Genomic DNA, 25,538 nt, shown 5'->3' on the forward strand with positions numbered 1-25,538 from the left:
CACCGGCGGCGGTTGGCGGGGGCCGGGCCGCTTCCTGCGGCTGAGGACGCGCTCGGGCGGCTCTGCGGGACCGCGGATCGGCGGCGGCGACCCCGCGCCCGGCGTGAGTGAGCGAGCGAGTGAGTGAGTGAGCGAGCGGGGCTGTGCGGGGCCGGCCGGGCAGCAGCGGCGGCTCCGCGGGGCTGCCCCCTCCGGGGCGCGGCGGGGCGAGCTCGGCAGCGCTGCCCTGCCCGGGCACCGCCGGGGCCTGCGCCCGCCTCTCCCGGCGCTGGGGCGGCGTGCGCGGCTCCGCGGCTCGGCTGGGCTCGGTCCCGGGGCCGGGGTCCGGTCCCTGCGCGCTGCGGGTCGGCTCCCTGCCCGCCCCTGCCTCCGGCACCGGTGCCCGTCGCGCAGGAGCTGCCACCGAGAGCCGAGGGATGCCCGCGGGAGCCCGAGAGCCCGGGCCAGGCTGTGCTGGGAAAACCGCCCCTCCAGCCTGTTGCTGCCCCGCGGGCAGCGCCAAGGACCTCGGCTTGAATGCTTGAATAGCTTTTTTTTGTTGTCGTTGTTGTTTCTTCCCCCCCCCCCCCCCAAGCCCCCCCTCTCGGGTTTTTAATGTGGGTTTAAGGGGATTAAATCTGATGCAATCGGTTGGCTAAGAATAGCCTGGTCCGCGATCCTTCCCATGTGCAAAGTGCTCGGATCCCTGCGTGCTCGCACACGGGAGGTGCGGAGGTGCCGCTTCCAGCGGTGTTCCCCGCGCTGGGATGCGGGCAGGCTCGGTTTTCCGGGAGCCCCTCCGTCTGGCTGGGCAGCCGGAGCTCGGGTTTAAATTGGTGTGCGGTGCCCTGACCGGGAGGAATTGCCTTTCTTTATTTGCGGGGAAGTACGAACCTGAGTAATTTGCAAGTGTGGCAGGCAGCAAGTCTGAGCTTATCCTTCATTAGCTGGCGAACTGCACGGGTTGTGTGTCTGGGATAAAGTACCTAGGGAATGTTGCATGTAAAATAAGGTGCTTCTTCACGTAGATAAATAAAGCTATAACCGTTTCGTAGTTTAATTTAAATTGTGCCAAAAATATTTCGTTTATTGCTGGATGCAGGGCTCTAATCTGACAATCTCTGTCTTCCAAATATGCTCTTATTCTTCCTAAATTTAAGCTTTTCTCTTTTAGCTGCTACATCTGTTTGTTTTAAGAGTTAATTCATTCCCTTGCTGTCATTGCTTTTCCCACAGTTTGAGTGGTTTCCCATCTCCCACTCCCTTTTTGGATGGGAAGAGGTTTGTGATTATCAGTGTGGAAGGAGAACACCTTTCTGTTCTGTTAATAGATTTTTTCTTGACAAAAATTTAGGCTTATTGCTTTAAATAATAACTGAATTAAATTTATTCCTAAGTGAATAGTCATAGAAAATGAAATTGGGACAAGCGATGCCCTTGTAAAAAGGGTTAATTTACATTAGAATTAGAAGTTAGTGGTTGAATATGAAAGGCCTGTGCAGTTTGCAACTGTTATTGGTCTCAGAAAATGAATATTTGGAGTGGAAGTGTAGCAAGCGTCAGGCAGCGTCATTAATCTTTGCAGATGTAGTACCATTATTAGCATCCCTCTTACCTCTGGGGCACAGTTATCTTCAGTTTCCAGACACAAGTTTTATCTTCTATCAAATTCTGGCTCTGCAGCGTAGCTGGTGAGCAGGGCTGTGCTGTTTATTAGGTGCCAGCCTGCCTTAAATCTCTGCTAAATGTGCGAGGGAGAGATACCTCCTGGCTCTGAGCAAGGAGCGAGGGTGAGCATCCTGCTACTTCAGATATTTTTTTTCCTTTGGTGGAACAGTTTTAAGGATTCAGGGAGGCAGGCAGTTTGCTGACTTTATGATGTGTGTGTTCCATTTGCCTAAGGAATCTTTATGCAGCTGTGGTGAAAATATTTTTGATGCTGTTGATGTTTTCTTCTGCTTTATTCTCTGCAATCCAGGCATCATTAATCTGGGCTGTGAATTTATAGCTGGATAAGAGCTTGAAGGCACACTAGTACGTGGTTGTGGTCAGTTCTGTTGTCTTAGAGGCAGACTGAAAAGGGGGGAAAAGGGTTCTCTTGCTTCAGGAATCACCTTTTTTTTTTTCTCTTTTTCTTTTGCATCAGGTCTTGAAGTGTAGGGTGAAGGTTTCTCTTCACGGTGCATGGACGGAAAGCCAATGCGCAGGTAAGATACAAAAAACAATTGTTCTCTTATCCAGACAGGATAAACAATTTGAGTTGGTTTTGTATGTGCTTAGACTGTAAAATGTTGTTTGGTTTTAGTTTTGTTTTTTTTTTTTTTTTTTTTAAAGCTTGGCTAGGAGAACTAGAATATAAATCATTCCTCCTTAGTCCTTACTTCAACGGATTTAGTTTTCAATATTTACAAGACCAGATGTCTTTAAGGAAGAATATGGAACACAAGTTATAGTAATTCTCTACCCCCCTTTACTTCCCCCATTTACTGTCATATTTAAAATTCAGTGTTTAACTACTTAGGTATTCAAATTGTATAAAATAATCTGCCTGGGAATAAATTTAAACTTGATTTCCAAGGGGCATTATTTTTCCCTTAACTGAGGGAGTTTGATGGGTGAGGTCTTGGGTGAAAAGGAGATTTCCTTTTCTAATTATGGATGCCAGCTGCCTCAGCTCTAATGAGCTGTAGATGCAGCTGAAGTTTAATTCAGGGGAGTTCTTGCTGTGGTTATGTCAGAAACATTATCTATCATATAGAGAAAAAGTTGTCACAGTAATTCAGCACCATGACAGGTTTGCAAACAGGGTTTCCTGCTAGTTCTAGTTGCTTTTCACTATTTGATGGCAATCCCACGACAGAACTTAACAGCAAATATATTTCTGTACATGATGCAGGCTGTGTGGAAGATGAGGTTCTTCTCCTCTAAATGAACTCAACTTATGCATTTTGCTTATTCTGTGCTCTTTGGGATGTCAAAAGAAGGAAAACTTTATAATGAGTAATTCTGTAAACAGTCGTGTAAGAGAGGGCAAGAATTTTAACCATAGACGAATATACAGAGCATTTTTAGCTACAGAAACCATTAGTCTCCATTCTGTGTAAAGAGGAAATAAATAAATAGTCATTTAAGCCCTTGAAGAATGGCATGGTGTTGTTTAATTAAGTGAACTTCTCAAGCACAACAAAAAAGGACTGTGCTGCTGCTGCAATTAAGCTAATGAGTAAACCCTGGGACATGATATGGGCATCGCTGGGGCTATGTATTGTTCAATACTTTTGCCAAGATGAGAGATGTGGTTTAGGCAATGAGGAGCTGTATGTGACTTTTACAGTGAATTCCTTTTTCTCCAGGATAGATTAAATAGCAGATGAGTTCTCATCCCTCTTAGTCTTCTACAATGGAGATTGTTTAAATCTTAACCAACATAAACCCACAGCTTTTTAGGTTCTTACGTTGTGCTCCATTTATCAAAATGTTTTTGCAAAGTGACATAAAACTGGTGACTAGCTTGGCTTGTGTTCTTGTTTTCTTGTACTCTATTTTTCATGTTCCTTGTGGAGAAATTGTGGTTTCTGGATTTATTTTCATGCCCGCTGTTTTCTGCATGTCGCACTGAGGCAGAGATTTAAAGTGCTGAAGTTCGTGTATCTTTTCTTTGGGTTTGTGGTCTCGGACTTGCTGTAGTGGAAGTTCTCTTTGTCACTCAGGCTGGGTGGTTTTAGTGGTGGACAACAGCACAGGGCTGAAGAAGTAGAGGGTTGTTTTTTTATTACTGCTGCAGTCTGGCCTGACAGGCACGTCTGTGTATCGTGCTCTATATTCATTTCTTGAATACGTTTGCATGTTTTAAGGGCCTCTGTGTGGATTGTTAAAATTTCTGTTTGTTCTTTTGCTGCGTGTCTTAGCAGAAAATGATGAAAGGTTTCCAATTGGATTTCGGGCTCAGATCTTCCTATGAAGTCCAGCTAAACAGATGGCAGAGCACTTCCTTTTATGCTTTTTACTCCGGGCTCTGCAGCCTTTTGACATGCCATGGGAGGGTCCTGGGAAGTACTGCAAAGAGAGGGGAGGGAGGCTTGGTCAGTACTGGGTTAGTAAACACAGTGAGATGGTATCAAATGCATTCAGAAGGTGGGAAGTACAGTTTGAACAGACAAGGAATTCCAGCTATTCCTGTCAAGATTATAGTAGAGAAAATGCTTTGATGCTCAAACAGGATGTGTCTTGCATTAGGAATGAAGGGAAAGTTGGGACAGGCTATTCTTGCTCACTGTCAGGGAAGCAGGAGAATGTGGTTTTGCTGAAGGTAAAAGCAAGGCAGTGGGGATCTCTCCAGTGAAGGGCATGGTCCTGCAGCACCCAAACAGGGGCAGAGCAGATCTGATGGTCAGGGTCAGCCAAGAGTCCCATACTCCTCAGGCAAGTCTGTAGGGATGAGGAAGGACAGAGATCAAGCCAGGAGGCCAGTTCAGCAGGTCATTATCAGTGGGGTGCACAGTCAGGTGCAGACATGTCTTTAACATAGGCATGAGGGCTTGAGGAGCCCCCAAGCAAAGTGGGGAGGCTCTCCCAGCTCTTTCTCACCAGCTTTTTCCTGGCAGCCTTTTCCCGGGTTTCAGCAGTGCTATATCAGAGCTGGCTTGAGCACAGACAGCCAGAATCTGCTATAGGAAGGAGGCTTCTGATCCTGATCTTGCACTTGGGGCTCTCGTGTGCACTCAGGAAGTTATCCAGCTGCTTGGACATAGGTCTTGCTCAAAACAAAGTAGAAAAGGCTCAGGAAGGTTTTGGAAGACTCCAGCAGTGATCTCATCTTTCAGAGTATGGGCATCCTCATTAGTGGAACAGTTTTCTGGGCTTGGTCAGTGAATATCAAACTAAACAATGTAAATAGGAACAAGTACACCAGATGTTCTCCTTTTCTGTAAAATAAAATAATATTGCAGGCAGGTTTATCTACTTGTTTGCTTAGCTTTGTTGAGAAAGTATACTGAAATTTTGCTGGTTAGGCAAGAAAATGAATCAGTGGTGTTTTTACTAATAATCAAACTTTTAGCTAACTAATTCCTAGAATGATGATTGCCACAATAAAGCATTTCCATTTACTTAGTTGGTGGTGTTGTGGTGGTGACTTTTGTTGCCAAAGGCTGGGCCAAGTCAAAGGACTTTGTTCTAGAAGTTCTGTAATGAGTATAGGAAATATTTCCTTTGTGTATGTGTTAACTTCAAAGCAAGGCACTGACAGAAATCGCTACTGGTCTGGTTTGTTATTTTTATTTGCTACTAAAATCTCTTGCTACTGAAACCCACTACAGCAATGTATGATTTTTGGATTTCAGTTGATGTTTTTAGCCTGAGACTTGTTCTGTTTCATAGGCCTTAAGTCACCCTGTTGTTTTCTGTTGAACTGTGTTAAAGCCAGCTCGTAGTCTCATGCTAAAACATACATTACCATAAGCAAAAAAAAAAAAACAGATTTGAAAGTGCTCTATGACAGTAGGTGTGTTATTAGGTATTTTTTTGAATTTTGGAAGAAGCTGCTGCAAGGATGGATGTCTCATAGATGCCTGTGCAAACGAATGAAGTTTTGAGAACTGGCATAGCGGAATAAAATGGAGGCAGAGCAGGCTGTTTATTTAGCTGACTTAGTGTTGCAGACTGCCTGTGCTCCCATTTGTACTTCTCAGCAGTGTGCTACAAAAACTGATCCTTTGTCAGCCCTTTCTTAATCCCATTGTATTTGCTGATTTCCCCGGCCCTGCATTTTGATGGAAGCTAATCCCAGAATATCTGCATAGCTGGGTGTGAATCTTTTATCCTTGCATACACATTTCCTCTCCAATCCTGATCCTCAGCCCTCCTTAATCACCTCGAGTATTCAGGAGCAGCTCTGAGCTCTGCATGTGGGGGGAGGCAGCTCCCCTGCCATGTGAGAATCAAGTGCTGCCTTCTGTCTTTCACACCTCTAAGCTACTGACTCATCATTTCATTCTCTATGCATATATATGCATAATGCACACATAATGCAGTGGAATTATTATCCTCGTGGAGGCACATGCCATCAGACATTGTCCTTTCCATTCACACTTCTGTGGCTGTGTATAACAGCAACCCACTGTGCTTAACATCAAACATCTGGGTTGATCCAGCGTGGAAATTCCTAAGTCCATTGATCATTAGCTTCTGCATTACCCAGAGATAAGTTATGGATGAGTCAGGAGTTCTGATTCGATTATTACTCTTTTTTCTGTCCATTCAATTTTCTTTAATCATTAACCAGCAGTTTCTCTCCTGGAGGAAGGAGGCTGGATACAGTGCAGGCTCTTAGATAAATGCTGATGGGAACAATGCAGGAATGGCTCCAGTTCTTATTAACCAGACTCCTTTTCAGTTACTTAGAGTGTTCAGCAGGGCCTCATTTAGGCAGAAAAATCCTGTTCTGTCCTGGCTAGGCAGGACTAGGACTACTTCCCAAATCTGGCCAAGTAATCATGTGGCATAAGATGGTGCATCCCATCTCTCTGCAAGAAGTCTTGGGTGGTGGGATTGGCAGGCTTCTCTGTATTCCTTGTGGCAGCATAGCCTTAATCTCATTTTTCTCTACTTGGATCCTGTGCCAGTCTAAAAAGCTCTTTGAGATCTGCTTTAGGGCTCTTTTTGTTATTGAGGAAAACCTACAGGGTTTAGGTTAGATGGCAGGAAAAGGTTTTTCACTCAGAGGGTGGTTGGGCACTGGAACAGGCTCTACACAGGGCAGTGGTCACTGCCCCAGTGCTGCCAGAGCTCAAGAAGCATTTGGATAACACTCTCAGGCACATGGTGGGATTGTTGTGGTGTCCTATGCAGGGCCAGGAGTTGGACTTTGATGATCCTGATGGGTCCCTTCCAGCTCAGCATATTCTATGATTCTATGAAAGAATGTCCTGTCCTGGATGTGTGCCATGTCCTGTGATCTGTAATTATGTGAAATGGGTTTTTATTTGAAGAATGCCTGTTCTGTGTTTAGATGCTTTGACTGACAGCCTGGTCAAGACAAACTGTCCAAAATTCTAGTAACATGTGTCTTAATAGAGCTCTTATTTTTTTCCTTTTTTTCTCCTGGAGGTTGGTTTGACATAGTTTCAAACCCCTACTGCACAATGAAATCCACTTGGCTTGCTTAGCAAGAGCTAAACTCTACAGGGGAGTGATTGTCACCACCTTTCTCCCTTTCTTGGTAGAGGGATTAAATTATTTACCCTCTGGCCTTGGCTGCTGAGGACTATGAAATTAAGCCAATTAGGTAAATTGATGTTCAGCCAAGATTTTTGTAGAGGTACCATTAAATTTGGTTTGCGTGTGCTGCTGCTAAGGGGTCTTAGCTGCATTGTTTGTGAGGAACTTGGCAGAGCTTTGAAAAGGGTTGTCAAACCCCACAAGGTGAATTTAGGTTGTGAGGGACAAGAGTGGGTGGAGGAGAGTGAGAGCAGTATAACAGCAGAAGGATTTGTCAGAGGTGTCAGGAAAGGAGAACGGTGATGGATGTAAAAAAGATGGAGTAGGGATAAAAAAACCAAGGCATTTAAGGTGCAGAGGCTGAGCAGGAGCAAGCAGCAAAACCCAGAGGGGAGGCCCAGCTGGATCTGTGTAACTAAGATATGAGGGAGAGGTAATGGTCTGAAACATCTGAGTATGATGATCAAGGAGAGGGTGTGGAGGGAATGGGAAAACAGGCTAAGATTCAAGTGAATAATTTGGGCTGCTGCAAAGAGACTGGTTTCCCTGTGGTTAGGGAGTGCATTTGACATAATAATGAGAGGAAAAGATGCAAGTTATTTTTTTTTAATTCTTTCCTTCAAGCCTGCTGCAAAATACATTGAGCAATGGCAAAGCCAAGCTAGATTTCCTTTTAACTCTTAATATGAACAAAGTGAGGCAGTGACAGCTCACATATGCCAGTGCACCAGACAAGCTGGTAGTAGAGACAGCACGTATTGGGTCTTTCAGTAGATCTCCAGCAGCCATAAACCATCAGTATTCTGATATATTGCTCAATATACTTTTATTGCTCTAAGTCATGGTTTTCCTTTGGCATGGGAAGAGGCAACAGTTTCCTGATTTTCTTTTATTTTCCTAGTAGCTGATATTTCACTGGTGCTGGCGCATCTTTTTAAATAATTGTGTGTGCTGTGTGGCAGAAATTCACACATGCTTGGGACATGCAAAACGGCATCTCAGTTATGTGAGCACTGATCTGCTTGTTTAGTCTGATCGCTAAAAGTGGAGTTCAGTTTAATTCTTCTTGTTCAGCACAGTCATGACTTGACAGTGAAGCTCGGGGTGCAGGCAGATGTTTGTGCAAAGTGAGGTCAGAGATGTACCATCTTGGTTCACCCCTGCAGAACTGCAGAAGGGCTCCCGTTTTCTGGAGTTAAGGCATACATGTTGTGAAGCATGATCCGTCAGCATTGTTGTGCTGCTGGGCAGGAGGATACTGCACTTAAGCTGTGGCAGAGCTGACATCTCTTCAGAGATGTGAGCAATAAAGGAAAGGTACCTATAATGCCATAAAGAATGACATCAGTTACCTAGAACATTTTTCCTACTCTGTGCCAGTGACTTAGTTTATATATTCTTAAGTCATTCTTCATCTCTAAAGTTACCATCCTGACTTTATTATCTTCTTTTTTTGGTAGGCTGATAGTTGTGGACACTTGGATTGTTTCAACTACTTGGTCTGATAATCCCGTTTTCCTTCTGTAGTCCTTACTCTGCCATTCTTGAGAAAGATTAACCTTCTTTTGAAACGTGTCAGGGAAGGTGGATTGAGGCAGGAGCCTCCATAGCTCAAAAATAACTGAAAAGGTGACGATTAAATGGGTATTCTGTGAACCCGAAAGATACTCATGGTAGGCTGCAGGCCATCTTAAGTTACTGAAGTCTGTGAGGCAGTTTAGTGTGTTCAGATGTTACAGTGATGAGCGACCCTATTAAAAACGTAGGTAGAAGAACAGAGAAATTTGGTTAAATCATGGAGCTGGAATTCTTTGCAGTGGAAATCCATCTCCAGCTCTGTCAAAAGAAAACTCAAGTGATGGCGGGCAAGTCAGCTGATCTCTGCTTTGAGTCACTCTCTGAAATGGGGATAATGCCTCTCCACCACACAAGGCCACTGCGAGGTTCAGTTCGTAAATATGTGAGTGTAGCTGGATGTTACAGCGGTGTGTCATAGAAAGCGTATAAAAATAGCTATAAACAGAAGCCTGTTGCAAGTTGGCATTTGTTTACTTCCAAGCAGGCTTGGGTTTGAGACGGATTCCTCTTTCATGTGATCACGTGCCTGTTTTCCAGCATGGGCTCGCGGGCACTGCTGGTTTCTGCGCTCGTAACCAGTGCGAGCTGCAGGGCTTTGGTGCTCGGCCGGCGGTGGGCTCGCTGACGATGGTGCTGTATTATTATTTCCTGCGCTGCAGGTGTACCAGCACTCGGCCAGGAGAGACCGGAATGGACGTGACCAGCCGCTGCACACTCGGAGATCCCAACAAGCTGCCCGAGGGGGTGCCGCAGCCCGCTCGCATGCCCTACATCTCCGACAAGCACCCCCGGCAGACGTTGGAAGTCATCAACCTCCTCCGGAAGCACCGGGAGCTGTGCGATGTGGTGCTGGTAGTGGGCGCCAAGAAGATCTACGCCCACAGGGTGATCCTGTCAGCCTGCAGCCCCTACTTCCGAGCCATGTTCACCGGGGAGCTGGCAGAGTCCCGGCAGACGGAGGTCGTGATCAGGGACATCGACGAGAGGGCCATGGAACTGCTGATCGACTTTGCCTACACCTCTCAGATCACTGTAGAAGAGGGGAATGTCCAGACCTTGTTGCCTGCTGCTTGCCTTCTCCAGCTGGCCGAGATCCAGGAGGCCTGCTGCGAGTTCCTTAAGAGACAGTTGGACCCTTCCAATTGCCTGGGCATCCGAGCTTTTGCTGACACTCACTCGTGCCGTGAACTGCTGAGGATTGCTGACAAGTTCACACAGCACAACTTCCAGGAGGTAAGAAGCTGGTGTGCTGCAGTCATGGGGTAAAATGTCTCAGTGTGTTCTGTGAGAGCTTTGAGCAACTCGTTTTGTCCTTCTTTCCAAATCCTGCCTTTGCATCTGCTCTGTGCCCTAACAGCGATGGGTGCCAGATGTTAGGTGGGGAAGAAAGAGGGTAGGACTGTGTTGTACTTATGGTTTGTATATGATCCACGGCATTTCTTCTCTGAGAGTTGTGTGGTGAGTGCTACATGAGAGGCAGGGCCATGGGTGCAGTTGGATTTGGCATTGGATCTGACATGGCAGCACAGTGGTATGACATTCCATTCCTCTTTCAGAGGTGTTCTGGATTCTACGTGATTGGAGGGCAGACAGGTGTTAAAGTAAGGACAACACATCAGTAGAACCAAAAAAATTGATGTTGAGCTCTGGGATTGGAAAAGTGGGTGTATGGGGGAGCACACAGCTGCCTCAGTGGAGACCTCGGCTCCCTTGCTGGAGCAGAACTAGGGTTTGGCATCTATTATTCAGCAGAAGTTGTCTGAAAGTAATTCAGACGTGTAATATTGTAGCTGACCTTTATATACTCAAATCTCATCCTTTGTTAATTCTGCTTTGATGATATTTTGGGGAAAAAAGATACCAGCAGCTGGTTCAGGGAAGGATCAGCATAACAATTAGGATTCTGTGAGCAACAGTCAAGAGATGGATCTTTACTGAACTGTTACACCCAAATACATAAAGGAGCCTAACCCTTAAGTAGTGTCTTTCCTGAGCCCTGGTAGGAAGGGCAGGAATTTGTGTATGTTTTGGAAGCAGCTACTTTGTAGGAGTGTGCTCAGCATGAAGGTGGGGTACTCTGCTAGAGAGATTCATCTCTTACCTCTTCCAGAAACTGCCCTCTGCTATCCCTTGGAACAGGTAACCTGATGTGGAGAAATCTCTTCCCACCAGCTTTGCAGGTAGATCCTTTCCAAAGGGAGTAACTCCAGCGTTGACTCCTGATGCTGATTTAGTTTCCCTAGAGAAGCAGCAGTGTGTAAGTGCTGTGAGTGATTGCAGCTTGCTGTCTTTTTTTTCCTTGGACATGCAGGAAGCCAATTGGCGTTGTATTAATTTCAGTCAGGTTGAACTTAAGAAAAATCTGAGCAGAATCAAACACAAAACATGACTGTTGGACACAGTGAACACAATACTTGTTATCTGACTATGGACACAACATCAGTTTACTCTAAAAGTTGCAATTAAATGCATCTTTTCTGACCAAATAGTTTGAGATGAGTTCATTTTTTGTGGAACTTGATGATTTCACTAAACCCTACATTTTAGATGGCCATTTCCTGTGCTCTGTGCTTGCTCTGCACTTCTATTCTTCTGCATTTTTTTGGGGAACAAGATGGTAACCAGATGGTTGTTTATTTTCAGTGTTTGGTCATTTTAATAGTTAGAATTTGTTATTACATGAGTAGGGCATGCTTACAAGCCTCTAAATAACTTTTTAACAGCTTAACAGTTTTGTTTTAAAATGTTTTAGCATTAATACACACAGCTGGCTTTTAAGAGCTGCTTGCTATGAGCTTCTTTTCTTTTGCAGTCACTTGAAAACAACTTACTGTCTTCCTTATCCCTTCTAAAGCACACAAAGACAAAAGTTTTGGATTGAAGAAAACGCTTTTCCTCATAGATGATGCAAATTATAATTGGCTTAACTGAATCACAGCCTCTGTAAAACAATGGCTTGGAATCGAGCACTATTTCTTTGGCCTGGGCAGGTTTTGGTGTCCCTTTCAGCTCTTCATCCCTAATGACCACTTCTTCTGCTTCCACTGTTTCTCTGCAGAAAATGTTAGTGGTGCTGCTTGTTGGGATTGTGTTCCTTCTGCCAGTGCTTTCCATCGGAACAGTGGATTGGTAATCCCTGATGGAAGCCAAGGATTTGGCTTCTTAACCATCCTCCACTGTGGAGGCTGAGAACTGATAAAAAAAATGTGCCTTCTTCTGCAGAGGCTGTATGGTCCTGGTTCCTCCAAGCTGGCAAATAGAAACAAGAGATGGGAAATTCCTGGATGGCAATGTGAAATACTAAGCACTAGGCATCAGGCCAACCCATGCAGTTACTTTGAATGCAGTTTGAATTGCTTCATGTCCTCTGCTGTGCTAACCTCTGGTTCTATTAATTTTTATGTGTATTGCTGCATTACATCGTTAACTTCTGGGTAAAATGTTTTTCCAATTTTTCCATTCCCCCCAATTTAATTTCTTGCCTAAAACCCCTAGTGAATCTTGTGCATGTAATGTGAAATGGTTCTATTAGCAACTCCTCTGTACAAAACCAGCCTTTGTGGTTTTCTTTTTTTCTTGCTTGGTCTCTTGACATCTGTGTGAAGGAAAGAAATACACTTAAGGATGAACAACTTGTGCTTTTATCAAGAGACAAAAATTGCACTCCATATTGTATAGTCTGACATTTATTCTGTCTGTAAAAACAGTGATGCACATGAATATTGCAGAGGAAATGAAACCCATCCAATTCTTCTTGTTCAGTAAGTCAGTCAAATAGATCATTAATATTAGTCAGGTAATTATGAGTGTCCTTATAATTAAGCCAAAATAAGCCTTAGCATTTTAAATAATGATTTGTTTTACTATGTAAACTAACGAGTTGCATGGTAGTAATAACTTGGTTTAAAGTGCTTCCAGTGCTTTGAGTTTTGTGAGGCCATCGATGCACCTGGGTTTTGTGAGGGTGGAAGAGCCTGGATGACCATCCTTAGCTCATAAACTTCCAGAGCTGATGTTTTCAGAGTCAGAGGCTGCATTACAGACTGTCAGAGTGAAGTTTACACATAAACTTGTCTTTGTAGAAGGGAAAAAGACTCTGGAAAAATGCTGATAAAGATCTTTAATGACCAACCCAGTTCTTAGTCTAAGGCCTAAACAGTGTGTGGGCCAGCCTTCTTACAGCCCTTACTGCCCCTGGAAGCCTGTGGGACCCAAGAACCAAGTCTGGATCTCGTTGTCTGCTGTGTTCTTTTTTAACAGTATTTTCTGTTGTCAGTTACTTGGCAATTCCTGCATGTTTGTTCAGTGCCCTTAAATAACTTCTTTAGGTAATTAAAAGGACTGCACAGCTGACTGCTGTTGAGATGATCGTGTCAAAGAATGTTTTTCTTTAATTTATGCAGCAAATCATGAAATAAGTCACAGAATTCTAATGTGGTAGCAAACGATAAGGACAAGCCACTGAACCTCTCAGAGATTACACGCTACAGACTGGGGATGCTTGTGGGGAAGCCAAACTGGTGGTTATCAGTCAAGCCATTTCTGCAGTTTTTATTTTGATCCTTGCATCTTTCCCATCTACCTGGTGTCTGTGCAGGAGCTGTGGTTGTGTGCGAGCTCTCAAGGCAGCGTTGGTGACTCACGTGTGCTCTGTGCCGTGCTGTGTGAGCAGTCCTCCAGCAGCAGCCAAAGCCTCCTGAGAAACTTGGTTGCTATCTTGGATGCTGAAGGAATTAATGTGTTTGCAGATTGTCAGTGGCTTGAATTTCACAAGAGATCAGTCCTTAGGGGCTCAGGAGGCTCTGATTCCCTCTTTAGTGCATCTCGACTTGTGCATACTCCATGTATATATTTAGAGCAAATCAAAGAGGCAGGATCAAATGAGTTCCTCTCCTGAAGTATTTTCTGGTCTGCCACAAATCAGCATTCAGGCTTTCCATGTTCTCTGCAGTGCCTCTGGTAACTTATTTGAGACTCTTATTTTTGTGTGCTGTTTTGGTTTTCTTGTGAATCAGTTCAGCTTTTGAGTCACATATTTATCACAGTATTATTCTTATATTCACCTTATATATTAGACACTGCAGACAGGGAGACTGGTTTTAAAGAAGGGCTTTGTTTTTCATAAATTTTGAAACTTGATCGGTGTGTTTTGTGGTTTAACCCTTTAGGAGCATCCTATAAAAAAACTTAGTGTAAAATTCCCTGTCACTTGCATCCCATCTGAAAGTGCCCTTGTTGTGTTGGTAGGGACTGACTGCAGTCTGCTCTGTGCAGCAAACCCTTCATATGTTGGTGTTGAAACTCGTGGGTATTTGACATATTACTGGGTTAGTCCGTGAAGTGCTGGAGTGGTGGCTCTGGCTCTGGCCTCTGGTGGCTTTGGCCTCTGTCCTTACTTTCTTACTTCTTTTGCTTTCCCAGGTAATGGAGAGTGAGGAGTTCATGCTGCTTCCTGCCAATCAGCTCATAGACATTATATCCAGCGACGAGTTAAATGTGCGCAGCGAAGAGCAAGTGTTCAATGCCGTGATGGCCTGGGTGAAGTACAGCATTCAGGAGAGAAGACCTCAGCTGCCACAGGTAATCCTGAGCACAGTAACATTCCCGGCTGCTTTATCCGGGGGGAGACTGAGGAGGGGTCACAGGGTGGTGCCACAGCAGTTCTGAGTGCACACAGAACCACTGAACATCTCTCTGACTCCCACCTGTGTTAGGTGGCTTGCACTAGGCTGGAAGCTGCACTGGTTAGAACCTTAAATAGGGAATTTGGTGGATTGCTTCCAGGTAGGACTTGCCAAACTAGCTGACTCCAGCAGTCTGTCCAGACAAACCTGCCTGCACTGTTTTGAGTGTTGTATCAAAAACACAGTGGAGAAGAAAATGCTTGTCTCAGTTTGCGGTGCATCTTTAAGCTCTGCTGCTTGATTTGTGCCTCAGCCCTCATGGAGCTTGTCACAATGGTTTTGTTGGAATGCAGTGCTTCATCTAAGCCAAGGCATTTCACGGAGCAGAACCCATTCTGACAAAGCTGTCAGCCCAAAGCCTCTGAAGTCTCGGGCTGGCTGATCAAAAGAGGTGAGCGTCTGCCTGCCTCAGTGTTTCTGCTTTGGAAGCAGACATTAAACGCAACTTTATTTACTGGAAAGCTTTTGAAAATGGCTTTAAATAAACAAACCAAACTGGAAAAACCTGCTGTTCTCAAGGCAGGTCTTCATGCTTTTATAACTGTCTATACCTGCTTACACCTCCAAATTCTAAACCATTGTGAAAGGAGTGTTATTACTTATTGTTCATTTACTCTGCAATACCACTCAGGTTTGAGAGAGCTAAGTGGTTGATAAAACTACTAACTAGATTAGTGTTCAGGCAGATGTATTGACATTGTGTCATTATTTTAAAGGTTTCCAACTGTGACCTTGTTTTCAGCTGTTAATAGATCCAGTGGATTGTCCCCTTTCAAAGACTGATTTTCTGCTGGGTATCTAAATTGGTATATTGAAAAGGCAAAGGTGCTGTAAGATGAGCTGTGTTTAACTGAAGTACCAGGTTTTGGGTAGGTAAATGCCCATGCATGTGTGCCACAGGAATTATTAACTGTCTGTCAAAATTTGTTAGCCACTATGGAGCAAGTCCAGAGGAGGACACCAAGATGATTAGAAAGATAGAACACCTCTCCTGTCAGGAAAGGTTGAGAGAATTGGAATTGTTCAACCTGGAAAAGAGAAGGCTTTGGGGTGACCTAATTGTGGCCCTCCAGTACCTGAAGTGATCCTACAAGCTGATGGGGCCAGGAGAGACAGGGCAAGGAGGAATGGCTTCAAACTGACAGAAGGCAGGGTTAGATTGGACAGTAGGAAGAAATTCTTACCTGTGAGCATGGTGAGGCACTGGAAGAGGTTGCCCAGAGAAGCTGTGGCTACCCCATCCCTGGAAGTGTTCAAAGCCAGGCTGGATGAAGCTCTGAGCAACCTGGTCTGGTGGAAGGAGTCCCTGCCCACGGCTGGGGAATTGGAACCAGATGATGTTTGGGTTGGAAGGGATTTAAAGCATTCTCTGATTCTGCTGTTTTCCATTTCGCTTCTTGCATCTCTGTGGGTATATGTGGTTCACCACTGACGTTCTGTTTTGTGTTCCAGGTCCTGCAGCATGTCCGCCTGCCACTGCTGAGTCCCAAGTTCCTTGTGGGTACAGTGGGTTCTGATCCGCTAATTAAGAGTGATGAGGAATGCCGGTAAATCTCCTCAATGATTCACAGAATTGCACTGTGTTGTTCTCTGAAACTGTGCTGATTTGTCAGTGCTAAGTGGGTGATGCCTCACAATTTCATCTTTTCAACTGGAAGGAGAAGAGAAGCAAGAAAAAGTGTTTTCTATTTCCATAATAGTCAGTGTGCGCCCTAGAAGTGTTTTTCTTCTTTCTAGTTTTCAGTGAAATAGCAAACTTTGAGTGTGCAGTTTGGCTGTTGGTTTGACCTTTCCGTGTATTGATTTTCATTTTGCCTTTTTTTCCCCGCTCTAGTCACGGCCTTTTATTAAAGCTTAGCTTTTACATGATGATCTCAGTAAGAGTTCAAGTATCTTTTCTATGTAGAATGTCTGCACTTTGATAATTGAATTGGACTCTGGGATTAGAGTCTGCTCTTTCCCACAGTGCTAATGCGGGGAAGTTGTCATTTCCCCCTCTTATGGTACGAGTCTCACCTTTCTGGCTCTGCAGAGTTCTGTGTCATCCATAAAGCACATGATTTATCTTGTACTTGTTGTAAAAACGTTCAGGGGATAGGCTGAACTCTTCCTGAATAAGCATTCATACTGGGGGAGTTCCACCTTTGTAGGGGGAAGGAGGACTTTTTTGTTCTTTTTTTGTTTTATTCAAGGGTTTGGAATATTAGGATTAGTCCAGGTGGCAAGTCATGAATGGATGGACAGTGTGAGCTGGCCAGAGCTGATGGAGAAAATATTCATCAAAGGGTACTATCTCCATCTATTGGTTGTGTGTGTATTATGTATTTGTGTGCTTTCCAACTCCTCTTCTGTCCTGAGGCAAAACAACTGATTGTTAAATTTTAGCTTGAGGCATACTGGATTTTTGTTTTTTGGACAGCAAGCCTGACAAATATCTTGTCATAGTTTTTTATCAGTCTTTTTATAACAAGTGATATCTGCTATTAACTCTGGCCAAATATTGGTGCTGGTTTACTGCTGTCACTGGGTAAATGGCTTGTAAGCAACTGTATTTAGGTGACAGTGTGAGTTTTAACTAGAGCTGTTTATGCACTTGTGTGATCTGTGAATACCTGGAGAGCATGACTAGTGCTGGCTGCTCTTCCCATCAGTTCTGATTCATACCTTCTCCTGAGACTGCGGGTGAGCTTTAGGAATTAATATTTTCCTGTCTGGCACAGGGATCTCGTGGATGAAGCTAAAAATTATCTGCTGTTGCCCCAAGAGCGGCCGCTGATGCAGGGACCAAGAACTAGGCCACGCAAACCCATCCGCTGTGGAGAGGTGCTCTTTGCAGGTGTGTATCTTTGCAGGTGTGTGTGCAGTGCCCAGAGGAGAGCTACAAAGATGGTGAAGGGTCTAGAGGGGCCATGCAGGAGTGGCTGAGGTCACTTGGTTTGTTCAGTGTGGAAAGGAGGCTGAGGACAGAGCTCATCGCATCCTGCAGCTTCGTCTCAGGGGGAATCAGAGGGGCAGGCTGTGATCTCTACTCTCTGGTGACCAGCAATGGAACATGAGGGAATGGCATGAAGCTGTGTCAGAGGAGGTCTAGGTTAGGTTTTAGGAAAAGGTTTTTCACCCAGAGCGTGGTCTGGCACTGGAACAGGCTCCCCAGGGAAGTGGTCACAGCCCCAAGCCTGACAGAGCTCAAGGAGCACTTGAACAACACTCTCAGGCACGTGGTGTGATCTTTGGGGCTGTCCTGTGCAGGGCCAGGAGTTGGACTTTGTTCCTAGTGGGTCCCTTCCAGCTCAGACTGTCCTATCATCCCTGTGTATCATCCCTGCTGGCTTAGGCCAGGAGACTCCAGGCAGGATTTTCTGGTGGTGGTGTTCTCATCGTGCCAGTCTTCACAACATATTTCTGAAATGACCTGTGCATTAATATTTGTAGGTTTGACTTTCTTACTTGTGTGATTTCTTTGGTGCTGCGAACGCCACAGTATTTCCGAACTTAAGTAAATGCTCCTGAAAACCGTGTTCTGCTTTCTAATTATAAACCTCAGAATGACTCAGAGATGGGGCTACTGGCACACGGCTGGCAGAGTCTGAGGGGGTTATTTGTGCCAGGAGCACGTGCAGTGGGTGAGCTCAGGGTGTTTGAGTGGCACTGTCCCCTGTGTTTGGTTGCAGTGGGGGGCTGGTGCAGCGGGGACGCGATTTCCAGCGTGGAGCGCTACGACCCTCAGACCAACGAGTGGAGGATGGTGGCTTCCATGAGCAAAAGGCGCTGTGGCGTCGGAGTCAGCGTTCTGGATGATCTCCTCTATGCTGTGGGAGGCCACGACGGTTCCTCTTATCTTAACAGCGTGGAAAGGTAGGTCTCCACAAGGCCACTGTGCAGAGTGTTAGCTCTGAATGTTTAAACCTGGGTGCAGCCTCTTAGAAATGAGTTCGTTTTGCCGAGTGTGTTCTTGTTCTGCTGAAAACCTGAAGTTTATGTTACGTACTCCTTCAATATTGTGTTGCTTTGCTGCCGAACTAGGACTTCGTGCATAGCAGCTTGTGTCATGTTATGCCCAGCTTAATGGGACAAGCCATAGCTTTTGGAATAGGGCAGGAATCTCTAAGAGGTGGGTCTGGGTATAATTTCTGGGAGGAGTGATGATCTTGGTTAACCTCCTTTGCAATTGCTGGTTTGTTTTTAGCGTTGTTGAGGAAGGTGAGGTTACAGTAACCATTTCTTAGCTGTTGAGGGAAAGATCCTGGAATTTTATTGTGGGGTGGCAACTAGAGAATTGAGGAACCTTGGCACTTAGACAGAAGAAGGAAAATAGGTCAGTTTTAGACCTGTGAAAGACTTAAGTCAAACAAGTTTTACCAAGCTTCCTGTTTCTGGGAGCTTCATATGGCAATTCCCATGCCTAAAAGCCACATGACTCAAATCTTGTACTCAAATCATGACTCAAATCTTCTAGTACTCTAAATCTTGGCTGTGTAACAAATCCAATGAGCTGTGCAAATATCTCCTCCCTCCTTGGGCCTCCCCATCTTCCCACTTATCTCTTGGATATTCCCAGATTCCCAAGTCATGACTCTAGCCTTACATCTCCCACGTCTTGCTATGTACCATGTCTCCTTGTCTCTGGATTCCCAAGTCCATCTGGTTCCTTCATCTTTTATCTGGAAGCGCAGGTCCCAGTGCTGGCTGAGTTCTCCTGTGAGCTGCAGAGAACACAGAGCAGAGTAACTCTGGCTGCTGCTCTTTGCATAGCTGCAAGTTACCACATGCCAGCCAGTCCCTGCTAACCTGCTGTCTCAGGAACCTGAACCTTTGATCCTCAGCTTGAATCATCTCATGCTGCAGTTTGAACATCCCCAGAATAACATGTACTTGGATGCATTATATCACTTCAGGGGTTTTATCCAATTTACAAAGAGCTGTGTTGCAGTTTAAGCTCAAGATAGGCAGGTTTCACAGCCTTAGTAGCTCCTGAGCATGGGAGAGTCTAAAGCAGACCTAGACAGGTAATTTATGCTGTTTTTTCCAGGTATGATCCCAAGACCAATCAGTGGAGCAGTGATGTGGCCCCCACCAGCACCTGCAGGACCAGTGTTGGAGTAGCAGTTCTGGGGGGCTACCTCTATGCTGTGGGTGGCCAGGATGGTGTCTCTTGTCTCAACATTGTGGAAAGGTACTTTTTATTACAAAAATTAAAAGAGGAGGATGTGGGGCACATGGAGAAAGAGGGTCTGTTGAAAGGCACGGTTGATGTAAGACAAGCTGGAGAGGAGGTAGAAAATATACAGGTCTTATAGTGATTTTTGTTTAGAGAGAATCACAGAGCATTCTGAATTGGAAGGGACCCACAGGGATCATCGAGTCCAGGCCAGTGTTGCTGCCCCTTTGTGGAGGTGTCAACACTTCACTAAGCTCCAGTGTATGTTCCTTTGCCAGGTATGATCCCAAAGAAAATAAATGGACTCGAGTGGCTTCCATGAGCACCAGGCGCCTGGGAGTTGCAGTGGCTGTGCTAGGAGGCTTCCTCTATGCTGTGGGAGGCTCTGATGGAACATCTCCTCTCAATACTGGTATGCCTTTTGCTGTCCCTTAGTTCCAGTCAGCACTTATCAAGGTCCTGTTTGTCCTTAGTGTCCCCAGATGGCTGTTGAATATTTTAGTGATCAGTTCGAGGTGCTTTTTCTTTATTAAATAGTATTTTGCCATGCAGTAATTCACTCTCCAGGCTTGTGAGCCCCTATTACCTAGTTGTGTATGTCATATTTTTCTTTCTCAGTGCTGCATTTGGCAGTGTGTCCTGAATGCAGTGCTTCGATTATTTGCATAGCAGTTGCAAGCGCATCTTTTTTCCTGCAGCAGCCCTTTTTTGCTGCAGGAAGGAAGGTGCCAAAGGTAAAACTTCTGCAAGATGGTCATGCAGGTGAGTTTGTAGCATTGCCAGCTCCCTCTTGAGTGAAGGTCTGAGTGCCATTGAGACAGGAGAGAAAAGAACAAATGTTCTGTGGAAGAAAAGAGAGAACACACTGGTTCATCATACCTTTGTTGTGTGGAAATTGTAGTGTCTTTGCAGTGAGACTTTGGATGAGGGTTCAAAAGTGCAGATCCCTACTGCCTGCCAGCCTTGTTGTCCAAAGACGTGTCGTTTCCTCCGCAGTGGAACGCTACAACCCCCAGGAGAACCGCTGGCACACCATCGCGCCCATGGGGACGAGGAGGAAACACCTGGGCTGTGCAGTGTACCAGGACATGATCTATGCTGTGGGAGGCAGGGATGATACAACAGAGCTCAGCAGTGCTGAGAGATACAACCCTCGGACCAACCAGTGGTCTCCTGTTGTGGCCATGACATCCCGCCGGAGCGGAGTGAGTTTGGCTTGGTTTGCTTGTCCATACCACACACAGTCATGTGGTGAGAGCACAGGGGTAGAGTGTCAGCTTGTGGGGTTTTTTTTCCCTCTGAAAATACGCACTTTCCCAGGAAAAAGCTGGGGAATTGGGTAAGCTTGTATTTAGATACAAATTTACCAGCCTTCCAAGTTTTTTCATTGCCATGAGGTGTGTGTGTGGGAACAGGGTTTCCAGGCTTTCACTTACTTTGTTGCCTCTCTTCGCTGAGTCCTATGAATATGGAGAGTGACAGCATGTTCTCATCAACTGCTAATCTCGGTCCTTTCTGCAGACTTGTGAACGAAAGATTAGCACAGCGTTTTAAGTAGTCATCGTGTTTGGGCACATGCAAATGTTATGAATATTTATCACTGGATATTGGATTATATAGTAAAGAATGGATTAGTTCTATCTGTATGTTAGTATTTCAGTGCCTGGTGAGGCAAGTATGAAATAATTTGAGGAACTACTGGTTTTGGAGGCAGAGAACACGTTTTTATTTGTCGTCAAATTACATGGTACGCTGTCCAACACTGTTCGTTTTAGTTACTGATTAGACACTGACTTTTTATCAGCTGCTTCTATATTTGCTTTCTGTAGAAACTGCTTAACAGAGGCATCTGTATCTGCAGCCCTCCTGAGTCTCCTGACTTCCTCAAAGCCAAAACAAGGACCATTTTACATTGTGTTCCTGCTCTTTCTCTGTTATACTACATGTTTGCTGCTGGAAGTGATCATCTGTTTGACATTTCAGTGATTTTGTGCTTCTGCAAAATGGCTAAGCAGAAAGGCTGGGGGCCAAGCTGATTTACAGGTGGTCCAACCCCCAGCCTGGGAGGTTTGGGACCAGGGGCTTACCTGTGTTTCTTCTACTTTAAGTAAGTGTTCCAGGCTGTGGGCTGGAAGTCACAGCAAGTCACACTTGAGGAAGAATTTCAATCCAGAACATAAGTTTTGGATGAAAAAGGTTTAGATTCTCATGTATCTATTATCATTCAAATGGTTCTACTTCTTGTAGCTGTCAATAGGGGGAACCTTCTGCTTTTTTCTTTAAGAGATTGTCTAGTTTGAGATATATATTTAACTTTCCATGTCTCATTTTTTAGGTTATTTTATTTCTGCCACACCCTAAAGAAAAATACCCCAACCCTCTCCTGCAGACTGCCTTTCACCAAACATGGTTATTAAATCCTTCTATTGATGTTTTCATTTTAGCCCTTCTTTTCAGGACATCCCAGCTAAGTAGCTGCTGTCTGTGATGGCTGTCTTGCAGGTTGGGCTCGCCGTGGTGAACGGGCAGCTGATGGCAGTGGGGGGGTTTGATGGCACGACGTACTTGAAGACCATCGAGGTGTTCGATCCAGATGCTAACACGTGGAGGTAACTGTGGGGTTTGGGAAACAAGCCAGTAGTGAAATCCAGCTGGAGCTGCTGCCACCCAGCTGGAGCTGTCCCAGCCAAACTAGAAAGGTGATGCACACCACAGTGAAGAACTCAGGTGTGGTAGAGCCAGCACAACACTCACATTGTGGCTCTTGCCTTGCATGGAAGTGTAAGAAAGAATCACATTTTGAAAAGTATCACGATATTCCCCTGTCTTTGTTTTGGGCTGAATCTCTCCTGCTTCCCAATAAAACTAAGCTTGCCCTTAGCAGAAGGAACTCACAGCCATGATGTAGAATTTGGCCTACTAAGATTTTGCTTTCAGGCTGAGGCTGTGATTTCCAAATCCTTTTGGAGGAGCTCAAACAGAACACTGGGAAGTTCTGATGTTTATCCCCTTAAGTCTGCAAGACAGCAATTGGAAGAATTTCATCTGGTGTATAAGCTGAGAGAAATAATATTAAGTTGCTGATCCAAAATATATACTGAGCAGAAAATAGGAAAAGTAGCCTTTGTAGTTATAACTATACTTGAAAGCAAGTGATTGTGTATTTATTCCCAAGTCTAATTAGTTTCAAACTTATATGGGTGTTCTTGCTGCTGTAGTAATCTGGCAGGAGTGGGGAATACAGAGAAATTAATGTCTTTATTCCTACTAGTAATAGTAGTTTAACCCTTTCCTGCTGAGAAGGGCTGTTGCAAGCAGCACTGGAGGAATGTCTCCTTGTTTGTTGAGCCATGGGAATATGCAGCTGAAGTGATTAGGATGCTGCAGTCTATAGGGATCAGATAGCCATATGAAATGCTGGCACCATTTCAGTAAACAGGTGGTGCTTGGGATGCATTACATCTTGGTTGAATCAGCTGAATTTAAGGTATTAGAATATAAAATTACTAAAATAATTAGAAATAAAAGTAGTTGAATTGTGAGGAGCAAACCTACTCTTGCTCCTGTGTTACCCAAAATGTAGCCCAAGATCAGCTACAGCCTGCAAAGTTGTTTTCTTGTGTATTCAGACAGGGAGAAAGAAGTCATTACTTGAGTAACACAAATCTGGTGTCAAAAGGGGAAGCAGTTTCTGTTTTGAGAGAGAAAGGCCTGAGAAAATACAGCTGTTTACCTTGGAAGTGTGTGAGATGTGCTACCCAGCTTCTTCACAGTCTACTTTAAATTGGTGATGGTCTAAGTGTGCTCACCGGGGCTGGTTGGGTTTTTTTTTTACCATGATAGCTCCAAATGCTCCCAAGGGCTGGTGCCCATGGTGTCTCCATGAGGGATGTGAACGAGTGTGACCCCAAACCCTTGTCCTTGCAGGTTGTACGGCGGGATGAACTACCGGCGGCTGGGAGGAGGCGTAGGAGTTATCAAAATGACACACTGTGAATCCCATATATGGTAAGCATCCAGCGGGAGGGAGTCCCCTTGGTTCTCATTCCTAGAAAAACTGAAGAGACTTGTTGACACTGGACCTCTTTGCAGCTCTAGTATGCACGGTCTAGATCCAATGTAACTCTTTGAGCCGGTGACTCTTTCTATGGAATTACAAAAATGACTTCTGTGAGAGTGTGCCCAACGGGAGACCACGTTGTCAGACTCCAGGGAACCACTGGACAAAAGTAGAAGTGTTGCTTATGTCCGTATTTTTTCTAAATAGTCTACATTTTTTGAATAAACCAAACTGTAACAGTTATTGTAGCGTAAACGATGCTGACGTAGAGACTACATGCTGTACTGGGAGTCTGGCAAGGAGGAGGGTTTCCTGCTTTCCCTCCTGCTGTGTTAGCAGTGGATGTGGCAGCTGCTTGGTGGGCGAAAGAGAAACGTGATACAGAAAACATTGCTTTTGCCTTATTTACAGAGAGCTTCAAAAAAAAGTACTTGACCTGCAAGGTGCCACCTTTTGCACAGAAGCTTTTCTGTGCACAGAGTATATTTATTTTTTCATTTAATTTGTATCATGTATTTTCTTTGAGTCGCTCACAGCGATAGTTCCAGCTTTTTATATACATATATATGTGTGCATATATATATATATGTATTTTATATATATATATGTATATATGTGTGATTTGCGTTTCGACCAGCTGGTGGTTTGGGCAGGGCCACGTCCTGCCAGCTGTTGTGGTTCCAACCCTTGTGGTATGATTTAGGGTCTCATAGAGTACAGGAGAGCTGTGAGGATGGGTGCCCTGAGTATTTTTCAACTCTTGCTGGAGGCAAGAAGTAGAACTGGAACTCTCATCTATTGACTGAATCAGTGAAGTGCCCAAAAATGGGTGAGAGGGGGGAAAGGATTTCAAACGATGCCTTTTTACTGTACAGTGTATGGTACAAAAGTTCAGCTTTTGTCTCTTCACTCCCCTGTATGTGAACCTCGAAATATCTGCTCACTTACAAAAGCCTTTTTCCTCCTGTTGCCTGCTAGATATCAGTTCTTGTCTGAAGCTGAGGTGCAGGTGTATGTTAATTCCGACATTCCCTTCTTGTGCTCTTGCTGGAAGGGCAGACCTGCAGCCAGCTCCTGCCTGCTGAAAAAGGCTTAGACCAGCACCACCTCAGCTGCCCTCTTGTCTGTGTCTTTAGAATTCCAGACCATGATGAGATGGTGCCCTCCCTTTTAGTGATTTTTGTGCACTTTGCCTGTGCGTAGTTAGAGCAGGGAAAGGTATGTGAGGCTCATTAGATTTTGGAGGGGAAGGACTGTTTGCTGGAACTGTGAGTGACTGGAGGCACCCAGGGGTGGGGGTAGAGGAAGGAGGAACTCTAGACTCAACAGTTCTGTTTGTACTGTAATTTCTATTGAGTATGAAAGAATGACCTTTTGCACCTGATCTAACTGTGGACTTTAACTAAATCTGGGTTTAAAAGAGTAGGAGGACTGTAAATTCTTGAGATGGAAAAAGGCAGTGCTGACATTTTAAGTTCTTTAACTTCATAGTTTGATTCATGTAACTCAGACTTTAATGTGCTTGAATATAGTAAAAATTACACTACAGTCATAAATGGGTCATTAAACCTATTTTTAAAAGCCCCTTTCCCCCTAAAGGTCGGTATTCTTGTGTTTACATTGAAGATCATTTGCACCTTTACAAGGAAAACAAGTATTCTGTAAACAAATGTTTACATGTATCATTTATGCTTTTTTCTAGCATGAGTAACTTGTATAAATAGTGCTATCTTAATAAATTTCTTTTATGCTGTTCTTGGTTTGTTCCTTGGGGTGAAAGCAGTGGGGTATGGTTTATGTGGACACAGATGCTGGTGTCTTTTTTCCAAATACCAGTCCAAGTAAAATGGACTTAAACCTC

General features: G+C 44.7%; 1 protein-coding gene across 8 annotated transcripts; it reads left to right on the forward strand.

Moving 5' to 3' along the window:
* On the forward strand, nucleotides 1-25,429 carry KLHL20 (kelch like family member 20). Of its 8 annotated transcripts, none has more exons than XM_051806188.1 (13): nucleotides 1-103; nucleotides 2,126-2,186; nucleotides 9,435-10,008; nucleotides 14,197-14,355; nucleotides 15,912-16,006; nucleotides 17,180-17,295; nucleotides 18,131-18,314; nucleotides 19,489-19,632; nucleotides 19,896-20,029; nucleotides 20,614-20,822; nucleotides 22,120-22,226; nucleotides 23,545-23,625; nucleotides 23,710-25,429. In XM_051806188.1, exons 2-13 carry the CDS (start codon nucleotides 2,164-2,166, stop codon nucleotides 23,738-23,740), a joined length of 1,857 nt encoding a protein of 618 aa, XP_051662148.1. In that variant the 5' UTR covers nucleotides 1-103; nucleotides 2,126-2,163; the 3' UTR covers nucleotides 23,741-25,429. The 8 variants fall into 8 exon arrangements, with proteins under 8 accessions (XP_051662148.1, XP_051662207.1, XP_051662165.1 ...); XM_051806205.1 differs by having other exon boundaries at nucleotides 41-111; XM_051806196.1 differs by having other exon boundaries at nucleotides 43-123.
* Nucleotides 25,430-25,538: the final 109 nt, after the last annotated feature.

Source organism: Manacus candei, unplaced genomic scaffold (genome assembly GCF_025592945.1).
Source record: "Manacus candei isolate 608988 ecotype Guabito, Panama unplaced genomic scaffold, ASM2559294v1 h1tg000005l, whole genome shotgun sequence".
Lineage (NCBI taxonomy): Eukaryota > Metazoa > Chordata > Aves > Passeriformes > Pipridae > Manacus > Manacus candei.